The sequence below is a fragment of the Mustela erminea genome, chromosome 3 (genome assembly GCF_009829155.1).
Source record: "Mustela erminea isolate mMusErm1 chromosome 3, mMusErm1.Pri, whole genome shotgun sequence".
NCBI lineage: Eukaryota > Metazoa > Chordata > Mammalia > Carnivora > Mustelidae > Mustela > Mustela erminea.
The window spans coordinates 66,320,905-66,340,849 of NC_045616.1; the positions used below are offsets into that span (position 1 = coordinate 66,320,905).

A 19,945-nucleotide genomic window follows, 5' to 3' on the forward strand; every position below is an offset into this window, starting at 1 on the left:
ATGACCATCAACCAAGCTTTAAGTATCACAAGGCCTGTGTAGAGTGAAAAAATGAGTGTTTCTCAATATTCAGTGAAACGTTGCTCCTTTAAAGTCATCGCCATTTTCATCAAAGTTTTGTGGTATAAAAGACTGGGGAAGGAAAACACAAGAAAGGGACAAGTCTGGGTGGTATGCAACAGGGTTGGGGTAGAGGAGAGAAAACAGAGTCTAAGATTAGCTCTTGGGGTCAGCATTGTCCCACTATTTAGAGAGATGATCTACATGCCTGTCACAATTAAATAACATTAGAATATCTGATTCAGGGTCTAGTGATATTCTCCAGATGTTTGTCTAATGTGGCAAATAGCACCAAGGGGACCTTCATACTTGCCTCGGGTGAGTTGCTGAGAATGTCTATCTTGGTTACCTCTTCAGTATGGGGTAAGGACAAGGCCTAATTTAGTTAAAACCAGCCTTCCTTACCCATTAGCTCTTGTGACCTCAGGCTGATCGAGAACCAGAATTGACTGTGTGGTGCTTCTCTCTTTATTGATACTCATACAACAATTTACAATGATATTGTATTATTTACTTGTTGCTCTGTAACAAACTAGCCCCAAACTTACCAGCTTAAAAAAACAATGAGCATTTATTTCACACAATTTCTGTAGGTCAGGATCCAGGAGCTGCTTAATCAGGGGGTTCTGGCTCAAGGTCTCTCTTGAGGTTGCAGTCAAGATGTTGGCCAGGGCTACATCATCCAAAGGCTTGACTGGAGCTGAAGGATCAGTGTCCAAGATGGCATGTTCATATGGATGGTGACTTGATGCTGGCTGTTGGTAGGAAGCCTATTTCTTCACCACATGTATTTCTCCATAGGACACTAGGATACTAGGAGGTGAAAGTCACTAAGGGCCATCTTGGAGGCTGGCTACCACAGAAAGCTACCATGTACCGAGAGTTTGCTGTGAAACAGGCTCCCTGCCAAGTGCTTTATAAAGAACAGTTCTTGAGGGTTATTGTTTTCTAATTATCCTCATTTTACAGATGAAGAAACTGAGGCTTTGAGAGGGTAAATGACTTTTGCAAGGTTTTTTTCAGGTGCAGCTTGCCCTTTATTTGCACTTCTAAAGAATAAAATCCATGCCATGGCTTTCTTTTAGCATATAAGCATTGCGTGCCTCCTATGAAACAGGTCCTGTAGTAGGCTCTAGGAATCTAAGAACAGCAAGACCCAGGCCCCAAGGCATATGAAAGTTACATGCACAAAGATAGCACTGTATTTAAGGTATGGCAAGGAAGGAATAGGTAGGGTGGGAATACCCTACTGTGGGTAGGAATGCCCTTCTTGTAGGCTTGATGCTTGAGATGCATCTTCAAAGGAATCAGGCACTTTCTCAACTGTGGACGCATTACTACCTTCAGGTAGAGGGGAGGATGGGGGTGAGGACTTCCACTGATTCCTACAGAGGGTAACCATCCTTAACTCCTGCTTTTGGTCTATGTTTGGTAAAACTGGATGACATTTTACAATATGGCCTACCAAATGGAGCCCTGGGGTCCAGAATCAGGAGACAGGTTTTACACCTTATTTTTCCACTAATCCCCTATGCAACCTCGGGGAAATTCTTTTTTTTTTTTTTTAAGATTTTATTTATTTATTTGACAGAGAGATGTGCTCGCTTCGGCAGCACATATATTTGACAGAGAGAGACGCAGTGAGAGAGGGAACACAGGCAGGGGAGTGGGAGAGGGAAAAGCAGGCTTCCTGCTGAGCAGGGAGCCTGATGTGGGGCTCCATCCCAGGACCCAGGGTTCATGACCTGAGCCAAAGGCAGATGCCCAACAACTGAGCTATCCAGGAGCTCCCCCTCTGGGGAATTCTTAATGGACATATGCCTTTGTTCTAGTTTCTGTTAAATGGGCATAAAGTAATACTTCCTTATATCATGAGGGAGGGAGAGTAATGGTGATGATCAAATAAGTTAAAAGATATAAAATGAAAAAAGTTTAAAGCTCCGCCTTTAAGAAGACTGAAGTCATGAGCCAGTTCTTTTGCAATGTATTTCTTACCTGTGTCACCCTGTCCTATCCTCACCTTACACACACAGAACAGCTGTCATTTTTTACTTCATTTTCAGTTATATTTAGCCAAGGGGAAAAAGAATCAACAGCTCCTAAGGATGTTTGGTGTACAAGGCTATCTCTGAAACCATTTAGAGACACTGCAATTGTTCCTCTGAAGTCCTGTTGCTGCAAATGGATGATGATGGGCAAAGAGAAAGAAGTATAATATTTGTGACTGTGACATCATCTGTGCTTCACGTCACTTTCAGGATGAATATCAGGCGGATGACCCTCTCTGATTCTTCCTGTTGCCATGCATTTCATTCTCTGAGAAGTCAAGCACATTCATTTCTGACGTGATAGTCCTATGGTCTACTATTATGATTACATAAGCACATGTGCAACATTTTCTTGTGAACAGTCCTTTCATATGTAGGTAAACCACAGCCCACAGTCCCCCTGAAAGAGAGGCATGCTGAATATCCTTACCCCAACCTGGACGCTCATGGGGCAGATTCTAGACTAGGGTCACTACTATCTTCCCATATATACCTTGGGCCCCATCATCATAGATGAACAGACTCCATATTTCAGGTGAGTACAGAATTCTTCAGAAATGGTGATTATTTCATGTACACATGAGTCTCATGTCATTATTCATATGAATAATAAAACAGGATATTGATCTCTTTGAGAATCAAGTCACTTTCATTTCATTATGTTCTCTGTTCCTTCTCTCGCCTGGAGCCTTGGAAAGTGAGCCCCATGCTTTCTTGGGCTCTCCTTTATCACTACACAATACTGTCATGTTGCTACAATGTTATACAACTCAAAGGACACTGGTAAGCCTGTTCTCATATACATCACGTTTTGAAGTATTTTCTCTCTTCTGCCTAGGGAGGCCCAAGCAATTCTAGGGTGAAATTTGGCAACCCTGGATTGGGAAGTGAAGATCACCTTGTTCTATGGAAAGTGAAAGAGGAATTGAAGCAAGGAAGCTAAAGCTCATCATTTGGTTCCAGATTATCTGCTTGCCCCTTTCCCCTGGAACGCTCCCATTACTGGTGGTCAAGGCCGTGTTGCCCAGTATTTAAATGGTTTATGGCTTTAAAATATGGCTTTGAAGGCTTCATTGTGGTTAGAAGAAGACATGTATTAAGTATTAAAAGCCCGTCATTCTTCAGTCACTACTCTTTATTTTTTTTCACTAACATACACTAAAAAAACTCTCATGTTGTCCCTTTGTGGTCACAACTCTCCCCACCCCAACCTCTGGTAACCACTAATCTGTGCTACCGATAGTTTTGCCTTTTCCAGAAAGTCATATCTATGAAATCAGAAAGTATGTAAGCTTTGGAGGCTGTCTCCTTTCCCTCAGCGCCAGGACTCTGAGGCTCATCCGTGTGGCTGCGTTTACCAATAGCTATTCCTTTTTGCTGCTGAGTCGGGTTCTATTGTTTTCCCACCCAAGTACTAACTGGGCCTGACCCTGCTCAGCTTCCGAGGTCAGACAAATCGGGTGCGTTCAGAGTGGCATGGGCGTAGGTGGGTTCTATTGTCCAACTGCATATTTAACTTGGCCTGTTTCAGCATAGCCCAGACCCCATGACTCCGTAGACAATATGGCACGAGGGTAACCAAGTGAAGAAGTAGCTAATGTTTATCTTTCTGATTCTATAGTTACTTGAACCATGTTGGGTGATCATCTGGAGACAAAAAAGAACAGGCAGTTTTTATTCCAGAGGCTCAAGTGCCTTGGGCTTGCAAAATCCCCCTGCATCCAGTATTTGTAATTTACACAAATTTACAAAAATTAACACATTTTATCTTCAGGTTGTCCAGTGTGTGTGACTGGCACTGTCTAATGCAGTGGTTACCAAGAGGGTGATATTGCCCCCCTCTCCCCTCAGGGGACATTTAGTGATCTCTGGGGACAGTTTTGATTGTCACACTGTGAGAGTACTACTGACATCTAGTGTGTAGAGGTCAGGGATGACGTGAAATGTCCTACATGCACGGGACACCTCCACAACAACACAATTATTATTGGTCCAAATGTCAATAGTGCCAAGGTGAGCTATCTTGATATAACGTATCTGAGACATCTCTTCAAAAAACACATTTAACGTGTATTAGGTTGGGCCAAAAACATCTGCAGGAAAATGGTAGCCTTTTTGAAGAGAATCATTATTTTCCCTCAAATTTTAAATGGCAACAAAGGGAATAAGAGAAAGAGGAAGAGAGTGATTATTCACACCCATAAAGAAATTGTTCAAACCCCCTTCAAACAACTGTCATATAACCCACAAACTATTGATCCCTCAGACTACTACTATCATTTAAATGCCTATCTCTGGACCATTACATTTCTACCCTTCGTATGCAATGCCTTTCACACTTCCCTTAGCTTGGAGAACTCATTTTTTGGGATCACTGTCTTTAGATGCCGTGGCCAGTTGTCTTTCTTCATGGCTCCTGTAATAACTGTCATAAAGAACGTGCCATTCCTTCTGGCACCATTTAATTTACTGGTCTCTCATCTGGTATCCTCTGCATGGAGTCCAACGCCTGGCACAAGTTGGTGCTCAATAATTGCTGAATTAAGAACATCATTTTCCAGATATATTTGGATACTCATTCATCCATATGCCCAATCATTAAATAAAATTTATCAGGTACCTACTGAGTGCCAAGCAATATGAATGATGGAGAGACAGGAGTGAACAAAAGACATCAATCCCCTGTCCTCATAGGGTTTACATTCTAGAGTGAGGGTTGGCAAGATAGTAAATATTTTTGGCTTCGTGGATTATGCAGTCTCCATTGTAACTACACAACTCTACAGTTGTAGTGTGAAAATAGTCAAAGACAATATGTAAATGAGTGAGAATAGCTATATACCAATAAAACTTTACTTAAAAAAATAGGTAGCCAGTATGATTTGGCCCTCGGACTAGTTTTTCAACCTCTGTTTTGGAGAGAAGTCAAATAATAAACAAATAAATATATAATTCAAATAGTAAGTGCTTAAAAAAAAAAAAAAAGAAGGAAAAGGAATAGAGAGGAAAGAAGGTGGAAAGTTAGTCAGGGAAGGCCTGTCTGAGGAGATGACACTTGACAGACATCTGAATGAAGTGAGGGAGCAAGGCAGAGGACCAGCCAGTGCAAAGGCTCTGAGGTACGAATGTGCTGGGGTCTCCTGGGCCAGTAAGAAGGCCTGTATGGCATGAAAGAGGCAAGCAAGGGAAGTAAGAGAGCTGAGGTTGCAGAGGTGAAAGGGACCAGACTGTGTTACCATGTGGACCTGGAGTTGATTCTGTGTGATGAGAAGCTTGTAGAGGTTTTGCGAGAGGGAGTAACCAATAAGAAGTGGTCAGGGTGACTTGACATCCACCCCTCACTTGTCCAATGGTGGATTTGGGTGAATTAGGAAAAGGCGCTTTCTATAGGATGAAGCAGCCTTGGATTTTAGTCTGCAGTCAGCCCCTCTGTCAGGCATCTGTGGTTGGGATAAAGTTTGGACTTCACGGTCCATGGTCTTAAGTGCTGCTTAAGTTACTTAAGAAACTCCAAATCAAATGTTACCAAATGGTATTCTTGAGCCCTTCTAGGACTTTGACATCTTTGGTATACAAAGTATTGTCATTAAGACAATGGTTTCGGGGCGCCTGGGTGGCTCAGTGGGTTGGGCTGCTGCCTTCGGCTCAGGTCATGATCTCAGGGTCCTGGGATCGAGCCCCGCATCGGGCTCTCTGCTCCGCAGGGAGCCTGCTTCCCTCTCTCTCTCTCTCTCTGCCTGCCTCTCTGCCTACTTGTGATCTCTGTCTGTCAAATAAATAAATAAAATCTTTAAAAAAAAAAAAAAGACAATGGTTTCTGGGGCTCCAGCTCAGTGTTTTGGGGCAAATGGGAGGGTACTGAATCTTAGGGGTATCCCTTCCTTTTCCCCAGAGGTCAGAGTCAATTCCTGAGACCTTTCACCCCTCAAACAAGCTCTTCCTTTTCTTCATGTTGAGGTAAGGCAGAGGAGTACAGATGAAGCAAACAGGGCAGAGAGTAAGCAGCAAGGTGCCTCTCTAAGTTATGAAAACTTGTGTAAAAGAAACCTTGTGGTGATAATGACAGTTTCACTTCCTGGTCTTTGTTGAACTACAGGTTGTCAGGAAAGCCCTGTCACACATTTACAAGCAGGTTAAATTTCTCAAAATCTGAGTCACAACAGCCTAGTAACTGTGGGGAATATGATACAAATGCTGCTGTGCTATTGTCATTGTCAGTGGGTAAATCTTTTTAGCAACTTGATGTGGTTGGTTTTCTTGGATCTGATGGGAACAAATCCAGCTACGCGCTCCCTCTTTGTTAGATGGTCTTCCTTCCTTTTTACTGATTGTTTTGGACAGGGATTCTGATAGACAAGATGAAGAAATGAAATGCATTTTCATTTTCATTAAATACTGCAGGGCTTTCCAAAACAACCCTTGACAAACTTATCATAGGCCAGCATTTTTTACTTTTCTATGTGCTTTTGGAGGTTTTGACACCAGGGATGAAAATGTGCTTTCCAAACAGTGTGGACTTTACCTAAAAGTGTTGTCAACTGAGTCATAATGAGCATCGTGGTTCATTCTTTTCCCATTGTTGTCTTCATTAGGTGTACGATTTCCCCTAATCTCATGCACAGACAGTCTGACTTTCTACCCACAGGTCTGATTGAGCATCTTCTATTCATTTATCACTTTCTAAAAATGAGCAAATCAGACCAACTCCTAGTTGCCATGGATGAATGCAATTTGGGTACCTCAGCTTAAAACAATAAAGATGAAAGTGATGGAATAATATTAATTTTGTGCTAATAAGCATCTTCCAAGCTATAACAGAGGATGGAGGATGTAATCCCAGAGTTGGACTTTAAACTTGGATCTGAATTTCAGAGTTGTTAGTAGGTATCTGAATATTAGGTTTGGAAATGTTGAACTGGCACACACATTGTGTTACTTCTAATCTGTTCTGTTTTCCAGGAAAATGGACACTTGTTAAATATTCTCCGTTGAACAAACTGAGAAAGTTGTAATGTATCTTGGGTTCCTGTTAAAGAAAATTTTAGCTGGTGAATCTTGCCGATGCCCTACTTTGAAGGACTTAACTCATGTTGAAGGCTGCATAAGACTGCGGGCATGGGAGTTGTATTTGGGGAGCAAATGGGCAGCTTCAGATGTTTTTTTTGCCTTTCTACAGAATATAGCCCAGGAGGAGTTGGTGAAGAGCATGAGTTTTTAGGCTTGTTGCTTGCTTTTCTCAATATGGCCCATTCAGAACTTCTCCCTTGAAATTAGAACTTTATGCTAGGGAGAAAGCAGGACTGAAAATGAACCTGAGGTTTCTCCTAAGTTCCAGTAAAGCAGCCTCCACTCTGAGTCAGTGAGTGAAAGAGTGAGGACACAGGAAGCTAGACTCTGTCACCAAAGAGCCCAAAAAAAGGGATCTAAAATATTTTTTTCAAAGAAGAAGCATGAATAAAATGATGGGGAAGACACAAAATAGAAGAACAGAGAAAGAAGAAAGAGGAAGTAGAATTCAGGAGGAAAAAAAAAAAAATCATAAGGCATTAGTCCATTGAAATGTGAGAAAGGCAAAATCACACCCAACCTGCTCTAGCGGGGTTTACCTATCAAAACTTTAACTCGGAGACATGGGGACTCCTCTTACCTATTTATCTCAGAATCTTCCATACGGTGTCAGGAGATATGCTAGTTAAAGTAGCAATGGTGTGCTGGTTATCTTTGTTTCCTCCTATCTTTTCAGATGTTTTACACCTGAAAGTATGAAATAATAACTTAAAAGTATGAACTAATCAGTAACTTATAAGCCATGCCCACAAATGGAAAGTGAAATGTAAAACTGAGATGGTTTGGAGGAGAAAAAAAGGATTTTAAAAATAAACCCAAATGATCCACATGAATAAAAGATTTATACCTTTGGTCCAGATCCATGGTCCACTGAGGTTAGGATTTTGACTCAAAGAGTATAATAAAGGTTATGGAAGGTCAGGGATATAGAAGTCCAGAGCTGCCATTCATACCAGTTGGTTCATTGGTTAACTGCTTAGCTCTCAACCTTGTCAAAAACAGATCTTGCCTGAGTGAGCTTCATACTACCGATTCTTTTTTTTTTTTTTTAAAGATTTTATTTACTTATTTGACAGACAGAGATCACAGTAGGCAGAGAGGCAGGCAGGGAGAGAGGAGGAAGCAGGCTCCTCGCTGAGCAGAGAGCCCGATGCAGGGCTCGATCCCAGGACCCTGAGACCATGACCTGAGCCGAAAGTAAAGGCTTTAACCCACTGAGCTACCCAGGTGCCCCCATACTACCGATTCTTTACCAGCAGTGTAGGCCTTATGTCATGGTGAGATCACCCCCACCCTGGGCAATGTAGTGGGACACTTCCTTCATATGGTCTTCCCTCTGCCTGCAACACCTGATGGGATCAAAGCCTGCTAATACAGAGTGTAAATAAAGACTTATTCCTGGCCACGTCCACTCCAGACTCCTAGAGGACACAATGTCCATCCAGCAGTTGCTTCAGGAGTATTTCATTTCATGAGTGAGAAAAATCAAAGAGAGTATGTGTGGGATAGCACGGACTATAGGATTCTTAGCCATGCCTTTTATTTTTCAGTACCTATGTCCCTGAGCTGTTGTGCCCATGCCATACCAACTCCATGGGCCACATTCAGAATCATTCAAAGTTTCTTTATTTTATCCCCATCAGTTGTTATAGGATGTTCAATTGCACAGAAACTCCTCTAGGTACTTTTTAAAAAGATTTTATTTATTTATTTATTTTACAGAGAGAGAGAGAGAGAGAGAGAGACAGCAAGAGAGGGAACACAGCAGAGGGAATAGGAGAGGGAGAAGCAGGTGTCCTGTGGAGCAGGGAGCCCAATGCGGGGCTTGATCCCAGGACTCTGGGATCATGATCTGAGCTGAAGGCAGATGCTTAACGACTGAGCCAGCCAGGCGCCCCTCCTCTAGGTACTTTTGGTGGTAACCTGAGAGTTATCTATTGTATACTCATGAACAAGTCATCTTGAGCAAGAACATCTGCACTCCCCTCCTCCCAGGCTTGGGTGTCTGTCAGGGACATCCTTTACCAGAATTCCCTATCCCACCGTAATAATTAGTATTCTGTGAATTCTCAATGCATATTAAAGGTTTGTGATAATGAAAAGGTGATCTTCGACCTATTCCTAGAAATGGGCAGTGATAAATATACCAGGATACTGAAGTCTCCCTTATTTTAAAGGAGAAATCTCCAAGACTTAGTAACTCCATGACGATGGCTGGAGGAGATCGGTTGCTGCGATTTGATGGATTTGAGTAGGGTAGAAAGACAGAACAAATAATTTAAATAATTTAGAGCCTAATTCCTTTTCACTTCTCTAACAGATCAGTATGATTTTAGTAAGTAACTGCAAACAATTCATTCTGGGTTCTTTATTCTTAATTTAGGAGGAAACTTTTGCAAGTGAAACAAAGGCTCATTCTTTTTCTTTCATAAGGAGCTGAGGATATTTTTCCATGAAACATCTAGCATATGCTCCCCACCCCCCCCACACACACATGCATCAGAATGCTATCTACAGAGGGTCATCCTGTTTTCTCTCTTCTAAAAACACCCTTTCAACACAGTAATTCTCCAATTTTAGTGAAGGCAGCATTCTATATCTTCGCTGAGGTCTATCTACCTTTCCCACCTCGACTGCACTGTGGACCTCTGTTCTCTCTGAATTCCAGAAATGGAAGATGCTTTCAAAAACTAACACTTTTTTAAAAATAGTGACTCTGGGCGCCCTCTGCTGTCTACCTAAGTTCTTCAGCTGCATACCAGTGATAAAAGCAAGGCCTGAAGGCAGGGAGGGATTACTGAAAAAAATCCAAACATACATCATACACAAACATTACATATGTATATGTGTTTCTTTGTACATGTAACGTATGCATGTTATATGTATGTCTGTGTGCATGCATATATACCTTAACTGTTTTTACTGCGTGGCCCCTTCAAGGTTCTACTGAATCAATAGCACAAACTTTCCTGAAAAGTGCACCTATGAGCATGTACACGCATGTACACACACACAGAGCCACCATCTGGGCACAACAATACACAGACAGAGTTAACAATGTGAGCTTTGGCATCAGACTAACTGTGCGTGCCCACTCCCTGCTATTACATCAATGGCCAAGCACTTAACTTCTCAGTTTGTTTCCTCATCTGTGAAATGGGGTTTTCCTGAGGGTTAAATGAGATACTGTATATAAAGTGCTTTGTATAGAGCCTGACAATGGTTAAGTCTCATTAAGTGTTAGCAGGATTTTTGCCTTTGCCTTTTAAACCCTACCATACCGAGCCCTGTTGTTGTTAAATTCCTTGTTACTTCAGCATCAGTGTGTCAAAGAAAACGCTGTGCTCATCTAAATTGAAGATGACATTTCCTCTGCTCTCCACAGTTTTACACAGGGAGATAAACCCTGTGGCCCAAAAGCCTCATGTGGAGCTGTTTCATCCGTTCTGGCTTCTCAGTGAGCAGCATTCATGTTGAATTATCTTCGGACGTGCATGTGGCCATCCTGCCACCAGCGACAGAACGTATTCTTTAAACTGGTATTAATTCAGTAATTTCCAGCCATGAAAGTGAAGGCCTCCTTAATCCTCTTGAACTTAATGGCGACACAATGTGTCCCCGTAGAGTGCTGTGGGACATACCAGGAGGTTCTCCTGGGTTGCCAGGCGTGTGACTTTGATTCGTGGATTCAAAATCCATTCGAGTTGTAGGGCAGTCACATGCAGGGGTTATGCCTTTTTTTGAGATGTACTTCAACAAGATGTCCTGCTGCCTGGAAATGAGGGAGACCTGGGGAATTAAGTAACATGGGGATGCTGGGCTCTTTTGGGTGAGGATCTTGGCCTGAGTTAGGGCAAGGAAAAGGAATCAGGAAAGATGAGGGATACTAATTAAGCAATGAATGGGGGCTCCAGGTGCCTTTTCCTCTCAGGGCCTAATTAAATGAGGACTTCCTCTATCCTAAGCACCCACCTTTGGAGTATTTCAGCTACAGGACAGAGATTACCAGCCAGATGTGGGGTTTTCTTTCCTCTGGGACTTTTTTCCCAGACCTCACCTTAATCACTGTGCTCAAGTTGCCCCTGATGCTCTTGGAGGCTGCAGTCCTTGGAAGATCAACTCAGTAAGGCAGGCAGGTGTGTAGGTGTGCTGTTTGGCAGGGTCCTGGTCTTGTTCCACCAGTAGCTGGGAAGTTTCATGTAAAATTGTATGTCCTCCCCCTACTCTCCCTTCTTTCCAAATCACTTCTGTCTCAGATTAGCCAAGAGCCTACAAACACTGGGGGAAAACCCCATGGAGAAAAACTAAGAAAGAGGGCTCTGGCCAGGGTGTTAATGCACTCGTCACCTACACGCCCTTCTTTGCCATCTTGCTTCTTAAGGGCTTGGCTCTGGCTCATGTAAAACTAAGATAGAAAGAGCAGCGGGTTTATGAGAAAGTTGTGAAATATTGAAAGCAGAGCATAGCAGGCTATACATATTAACTAAAACCTGCCATTAATTAATTCACCCTTTCAAAAAATATTAAGGCCACATTTTAGTATTGTGGTATAGTATTATACTACATAGGAACTTTGGGGTCATGTAAAACAGAGGTAGGATAGTTTGTCCTTCAGAAGACACTAGATATACTTGGAAAAAGTCCTTTAACAACACAAGGCAATTTACCTGTCAAAATGAATGACAGACTATCAGTGCTATTGAAGATCAGAAAAGGTCCTTGTGAGTGTGTGCACATGCAAACAGGCACATGCCACTTACTATATATGGGGTGAGAAGTATCACGCCAGTCGTTAACAGTGTGGCCATTTCCACAGATGCTCATTTAATGTCTGTTCTTCTTGCAGAATGCAAGCTCATGGTAACAGAGGTCATTTTTTAAATCCCGTTTTGACTCCATGCATGTTAACAAAAATATTTTAATCAGGATTACTCCAATATCAATTTTTGCTCAAGGTACTTTTGAGGTAACACCACTTAAACCAATGTAATTCCTTGATTCATTTTTTTTAATCTTGTCAAGTTGAAAGTATATATTCTCTTTTTAAAATTTTTATTAACATATAATTATCATTTGCCCCAGGGGTACAGGTCTGTGAATCATCAGGCTTACACATTTCATAGCACTCACCATAGCACATACCCTCCCCAATATCCATAAGTAGTATAAACCATATACCTTTAAAAAATCTTTTTTACCAAAACAAGATGGGATCAGGAGGGAGACAAACCATAAGAGACTCTTAATCTCACAAAACAAACTGAGGGTTGCTGGAGGTTGGGCAATAGAGAGAGGGTGGTTGGGTTATGGACATTGGGGAGGGTATGTGATTATGGTGAGCACTGTCAAGTGTGTAAGCCTGTACCCCTGGGGCACATAATACATTATATGTTAATAAAAATAATTTAAAAAAATCTTTTTTACTTTTCTGAAATATTTCCACCAGGGGATTAATTCACAATGATTTGGCTCACCACACTTTTTTTTTTTTACCCATAATGTATGTCAAATTTGTAAACAGAAATATTATTAAGTAAATTTGAATCTTGAGTTATTTTTGTCAAGCTCCGTTCTATTCTGCCATGTTGCCTTAGTTTACATGGATATGTATGCACATGTGTGTGTATGTATACATGTGTCTCTGTGTGTGTATATATATATATATATATATATATGATTTGAAAACACTAAAGAGATACACTTTTTACTAATCTTAAATCATAATGACCTGGGACTCCTGAATCATTGATTCCAGGGGAGAGGGTTTGGGATTGAGGTGGTTCATCAGAGTGAGGATCCTCAGGAGTAGAGACAAAAGGCACACATACAACACCTCATCGGGTACTTGCTCAGGAGTCCAGGCACAAGGCCATTCTTACCGGCTCTTCCCTCTTTGTGACAGCAGAGACCAGAGGACCCAGAGATAGTATCTGAAATCCAAGTCTCCTGTGCACATAAAACAAATACAAGCTTCCTCATCAAATAGTGATATATAATATAGTCCCCAGAATAGCAACATCAGCACCTGAGAATTTATTAGGAAGTCACATTTTTGGACCCTGCTCCAGATCAGTGGAATCAGAAACTCTAGAGATGGAGCCTAGCATTCTCAGTTTGAACAAGCTCTTTAGATAACTCTGATGCTTGCTAAAGTTTGAAGACCACCGCCTTATACTGAGCTGTCATCATGGCTATCAAAACAAGAGGTGAAAGGAACATATCCAGAAAGCAAAGATTTGCCTAAAGAAAAAAAAAAAAATCAAAGCTTAAAATATCCTTTAAGCAAGATCAAGTTCCCCATGAATTCCTCTCTGAGGTTCTCAACAGGAGTAGAGAGTGCCTAAGAAGTTTTTATTTGCTTGCAAAGAAATAGAGAAAGCTGTAATTTTGCCTACTTGAATTGTAGCAGATGAATCCTTACCTCTCCATTACATTTTCTCAGTAATAGTCCTTAGGAATTAGTTCAATTTTGTATTAATTCCTTGGATCACTGTCAACAAAAATGTCAGCCCAAATTGCCCAGGATCTAGTTCACCAGAGTCTATTCTTCAGGAGGATTTTGATCACTCTGTAAGGAGTACTATCTACAGAAGCAAAGAGCAAATGACTAGGCCGAAGGTCTTTAAGTTCAACACGGCAGGCTAAAAGTGTTCTGCTTTAGGAAAGGGAGGTCTTCTCCCTGTGGCATCTTAAGAGCCTTTCATAGTGCCCTGTCCTTTGTAGCTGCTTAATATTGATTTGGTGAAGGAGTGGAGAAACCATAAGAGTTCTACAGCTTGAAATGCCTGCTCGAAGAGATGACACATGAGTTAGATCTTGAAAAATGGGCAGAAAAGGATGGATAAAGAGGGAGGGCATTTTATTTTATTTTATTTTATTTTATTTAAAAATTTTATTTACTTATTTGACAGACAGAGATCACAAGTAGGCAGAGAGGCAGGCAGAGAGAGCGAGGGGGGAGCAGGCTCCCCACTGAGCAGAGAGCCCGATGCGGGGGGTCGACCCCGGGACCATGACCCAAGCCGAAGGCAGAGGTTTTAACCCACTGAGCCACCCAGGTGTCCCAAGGGAGGGCATTTTAGGTGGGAGGAGGAAAGGATACATAACGGCTGAGCAAAAGCTTGGGATCAGGTCTAAATGCTTGGGACGGAGTGGAAGGCATCGGAGAGAAAACACTCTTCACAGGGGCTTATGATGACAACCAACAGCTAACAAAATGAATTAGTGAGTTAAATGAGTACTCATCCTCTCCTATGATCCCTACCGGGCTAGGTATGGGGCTGACAGTGGAGAACAAGACAGACACGATACCTAAATCTAGTGAAGAACAGAGAGTGGTAGGAGGATGGTCAGTGTGTGGATGCGTGAAGTACAAGTTATGTAGGCAGCTCACCTAACCTGAAGTTAAGCAAGCAGGGGGCTCAAGAAAGCCTTTTCAGACAACAAGATGCCTCAGTTATGGCCTGAGGAGGGAAGAAGTATGGAGTAGCAAGGAATGGGGTGATCTAGGCAAACCTGGGCCAGGTTATGAAGAACCTTCTAAACTACGTTAAAGAGACAGCTTTATCCAGAGGGGAGTGAAGAGCCCTCAGAAGGTTTTAAACAGAAAAGGACAAGTTTGTTTTGGAAATCTCACCGGTTGTAGTAAAGACAGCTGAAAGGACTGAGGATGGTTGCTTTAATTAGAGAAGTAGCAACGGGAAAGAAGTTCAGAGAGCTTGCTGGAAAAAAGTCTCTGATAGTTTAAAGCATGTCAGTATTTCCTTGACATTTCCACCAATGGAAGCCGGAATGAATGCTCCCTCCCTTTGAATCTGGACAGGCCTGTGATTTGAGTGGAAGTGCTGCCATGGAACCTCTGAAACCAGGTCGTAAAAGGTGACAACAGCTTCTGCCTGGTCCTCTTGAGACACTCCCTAGTACTGAGCCACTGTGCTGTCAGGGAGCGACACGTAAATGTTCTGACCCCAGTCTCAGCTGAGGGCCCACCATCAGCTGCCATAAATATTAAGTGAGGAAGCCTCTGTGGTGACTCTAATCCTAGCCATCAAGTGACTAAGAACCACCTGAGACACTGAGTAAGCACTGCTTGGCCGAGCCAGTCAATTCTAACCATAATGAAAAAACGATTGGTGCTTTAACTGGCATGTTTCAGACATAAAAAGAGAGAACCAGTACACTCTCCTGGTAACACCTAACAAAGGAGGTATCTTTTTGTCTCCTTCTCATACTGTGCTGGACTCAATCAGGGTGACTTTTGGTCTTTGAAGCAGCAGACATTTTTATAATAAATGAAACAATCTACAAAGGCATGTAATAGAGTTGGGGAATAAGATGTTCTGTCCAAATATTCTCATTAACAGAATAAATACATGCTTTAGGCAAATTATCGATTGCCAAAAAACACCATTTTTCAAAGAAATTATGAAATTTTGAAGAATGAAATGCTCACTATAGACTAAGCAAACTTTTTCTTTGATGGTTCTTTAGCCTTTAGAATCATCTATTAATTTTTGGAGTAAACATGAGGCTCATTAGCTCCCTCTGTACTCTTGCCCTTCAGCGGAACTTATGCACTTATGGGAAGAGGTCGAAGAGCCCAGCTTTTACCAGCAGCAGAGCCACCATAGTCACTGGCTGTTCAGAGCAGCAGGGCTTTGGAAGGTCATGACTGCTATTTATTGCTCACATTTTTTTTTTTTTTAAACTAATGAATGGTTGTTAGCTAACAACCAGGGCCACAGTCATACAGGGCATAATAGCCATTCGACTGCTCTTTGCGAACGCCAGAGAAGATAAAAGATAAGTTGGGGGACAGGAAGCACGCCCTATTAGTCCCTCAGACTTCGAAGGTAGAGAAATCCAAATGCCTTTTTCTGCAAACACCGGACACAAAAAAATACAATTAAGATTTTCTAAAGGCACAGAATGTTCCTTAGCTAAATCTTCACAGAGCATAAGCAGAAGGAAGAATGCATTTGTTATACGATTCTTCAACTAGGTACTCACATTCTGAATGCTACCGACAATAATAACAATAGTTAGCATTTAGTAGCACTTACTCTGTACAACCCACGGTTCTGCTTGCTTTACATTTATTATCTCATTCCATTCTCCAGCAGGCCTATGAGGTGGTTCTGATTACCCCATTCAACAAATGAGGAGAGTGAAGGGAGTCGGTGGCCACACACTAAGCCACCCAATAAATGGGAGCCCTTTCCTAGTATTCTCTCTTTAAAGAGACAGAACATGCTCTCTTGGGAAGGGTACTGGACTAGGAAGCTGGATTTTCATCTCAGCTTCACCTCTAACTAGTTCTACCAATTTGCACCAGTCATTTCCTTCACCTGAAAGATGATGGAATTCAATGAGGAGATTCAGACCATTCCTTCTACTCTAAAATTGCTGATTCTGTGAACAATTCTTGACTCCGAAAAACAATCAAGTTAAAAGTAAACCTTAGTTTTTGAAACAACACTGAAGAAAGAGTGTACAGAACACTAAGACGACAGATGGGAGGGTTGGACATCAGGTGGGCCTTTAGAAACAAAAGGCACAACTCACAAAACACAGCACAGTGCTGTGTTTCAAACCATCATTTGACAGACCAAGATGAGGAAGCATTAACCTGCTGTCAAGGCACGTTTCTTTTCACAAACAAAATAAAGTATCCCAAGAGAAAAGAGAAGATCATTAACATGACAATTGATGTCATTTATGATCCAAATAAAAAACATTTATGAACCAAACATTTATGATCCACATAAAAAACAAAACAATACAGACAGCATTATGGGGTATTTATTGGCACTTACTTTGAAAAGCACATGGCCTGTCCATAACCACAGTGGTAACCATCTAAATTTTAGTTTACCTACCAGTTCTCGGTTAGTTTGTGCTGCAGAGAAAACAAAACGACCTCAAGATGTTTTCTCAAGAACATTTTATTTCTCTGGTTTTTGAGAAAATTTGACACTACTGAACCTTAAGTGGAAATTTCAAGTCCATGTAAGTATCTTATTTTAGGTCACAGATAAAGGATGACAGAAGCCATGAGAAAATCCTGGGTTATTGCCCAGTGTGGCACAATAGGTTTTAGACGTCCTGAACTCATTAAGGGAATAATCTGCAAGTAATTACTCCCCTGAAGATTCACTGAAGCTGACCACCTAAGGTGAATTCCTTCCCACTGAGGCTTACTGGGTTCTACTTTGGTACCAGAGCTGGACTGCAGACTACAGCCATGTTCCTTCACAGATCCTCAGAGGTTTACACAGGGGAAGTATCCTTCCTGAAGGAACAGAACTTTCCGCTTGATTGTATTTAGATCTTCACAGCAACACAACATTAACTTCTTCAGTCAGCATACCAGTCCTCAGTGCACTCGGAAGTTTAAGAAGACCAAGTGCTTGTTAATATGCCATCCACTGGAGTACAATGCCTGATTTCTTAGGAAGCCATTGACTCACTAAAAGCAGGACCCTTCTAGCTCAGACCCATGGGAGGTTTAAACCAAGTGTTACTCTGCCCACAGGGACTGATTGAGTGGCTGGAAGGTCCGATGGCTGACTGTCCTCTTGTTTAACAGCATCATGTGGGATTTCCTGTCCCCAGGGGTGTGGCAGAGCAGAGTATCCAATGTGTAAGTGGTGACCTGGCCATTTACATGCAGTTTCCCATAGATCTCATCAAATCTGGCTAGAAGGGCAGGCACATCCTTCATTTTTTCCCTCGCTTTGGCCAGCTGGGAAAAAGAAAAGCAGATCATTATATGTCTGCAAGATTTCTTCTTTGTTCTTCTTATCCTCCAAGAAGCAGAGATACAAATGCATAAAAATGTACGGTGTATACCTATATGATGAAAACCAGCGTACCAGGGCACACAGAAGTATGAATGGACTCCACAAGCTATACACAAAATTCAGAATTAGTACCTGAAAATCATTCCTAATATCTCATAAAAAGGGTGTTCAAATGGTACATAATATACAATGAAACATAATAGGATAAAGAGTCAAATAGCAGTGGAAACAAAGTTTGCCCAATTTGACAATCAGAGAAGGAGGTGGGGCCAAATTACGTGAAGGTTTATAGCACATGGTATAACTTTTCTGGAATTCATTCCAGAAGCCACCAGAAGGTCCAAATTGGGACATGATCTGACTTAGGTTTAAATGGCTGTGTAGTGACATGGAGGGTGAAGGCTAATTGGGAGGCCAGTATCATAGTCCAGATGAGAGAGGATGACAGTCTAAACTGGAAAATGTATACATAAGACGGAGAAATAGATGTATAACAAGTATATTTGGGAGGTTCAACTGAAAGGATTTATTGTTGAAGATGTCAGGAAAAGGGAAGAATCAAAGATATCTTCCCAATTTGGCTTTAACAAATTGGTGATGGGTGAGGTCATTAACAAAGATGGGGAAGATGAGAGGACCAGATTTGGAGGGGGAACAAATCAAGAGTTCTGTTTTGGACATGGGTGAGATGCCTGTGAAAGGTCTAAATAGGCAAGTCAAGGGACTGTTAGATATATACCAATATAATGCAAGGAGGAGACCAAAAGTACAAAAAGTATAAATATTTAGACCAAAAGTATAAATATCAGAGTCACAAGTGTATAAATGCTATTTAATTCTATAAAAATAGGTGAGGTCTAAATTATAATGCAGAGCTACTTTGTAAACAAAATCAACATTTACTTAGTTCAATCCTTATTAATGATACAACCCATGGTAAAGCATCCTACTCTTGATTTTGGCTCAGGTCATGATCTCTGGGAAGTGAGATGGAGCCCTGCATCAGGCTCCCTACTCAGGGTGAGTCAGCTCTCTCTCTCTCTTTCTGTCCCTCCCCCAACTTGTGCACACACACACACTCTCTCTCCCTCTAAAAAATAAATAAATCTAAAAAACAAAAAACCAAAAAACTTCCCTTTAAAAAGGAATGATAAAACCTAACATTTCTTTCTTTCTTTCCTCCCCCCCCTCTTTTTTTTAAAAGATTTATTTATTTGACAGAGAGAGTGAGACAGAGAGAAGGGAAACATAAGCAGGAGGAGTGGGAGAGGGAGAAGCAGGCTTCCCAGTGAGCAGGGAGTCCACTGTGAGGCTCAATCTCAGGACCTGGGATCATGACCTAAGCCGAAGGCAGACGCTTAGCGAGTGAGTCACCTAGGCGCCCCCAAGTAAACATTTTCTGATGAAAGTTACTTGTATTCCAGGTCCCTAAGAAATCCTCTGGTCATCTTCTAAATATATCATAACCTTATTTGCTGCTGGCATACCTTTCTTTCAAACAAGGGCTCCCCACTGAACCTTTAGGTAAGAAGTTTTATAGCACTTTATTATGTTCTTAAAAAGAATAGCTTCTTTATTCCCTACCTCATGTCGTAGGTAAAATGACTTGAAGTAAAGCATATGGTTTCCCAAAGCAGCCAAGTAAATATACCAAGCTAGAGATAACTTTGCTCTAAATGCATAGACCACATCAGTTCTCTCTCACAAATATCAAATGGTGTCATTAGAACCATTCTATGGTTTAAGCAGAAAAGAGATTGTACTTCATTGTTAGTTTAGTTTCAAAAAAGAAATCAATGAAGCAACAGCTGATGTTTGGAGTGGTTTTAGTCATAGTAATTAAGAATATCAATAACTCTCCAAATTCCTCTGGTGGTATACCAGCACCTGATCTCCACACATGAGACGTCTTTAACAACTGCTGGTATCAACACCCCACAGCGCATCTGTATGACACAAGTGTTACAG

General features: G+C 41.6%; 1 protein-coding gene across 4 annotated transcripts in view; it reads right to left on the reverse strand.

Moving 5' to 3' along the window:
- The window catches only part of PTCD2 (pentatricopeptide repeat domain 2), a 101,736-nt gene that overhangs the window by 53,215 nt on the left and 28,576 nt on the right, over window positions 1-19,945 (reverse strand). Inside the window, exon 10 of one of the 4 annotated variants that reach the window (XM_032336017.1) lies at window positions 5,927-7,862. The exons of 1 other annotated variant lie outside the window; for it this stretch is intronic. In XM_032336017.1, coding sequence (XP_032191908.1) covers window positions 7,857-7,862 — 6 coding nt within the window. In that variant the 3' untranslated portion in view covers window positions 5,927-7,856. Of the gene's footprint in view, window positions 1-5,926; window positions 7,863-9,005; window positions 10,948-16,943; window positions 17,920-19,945 lie in introns of those variants that run through there. 2 more of the 4 variants (XM_032336016.1, XM_032336019.1) reach the window with 2 other exon arrangements.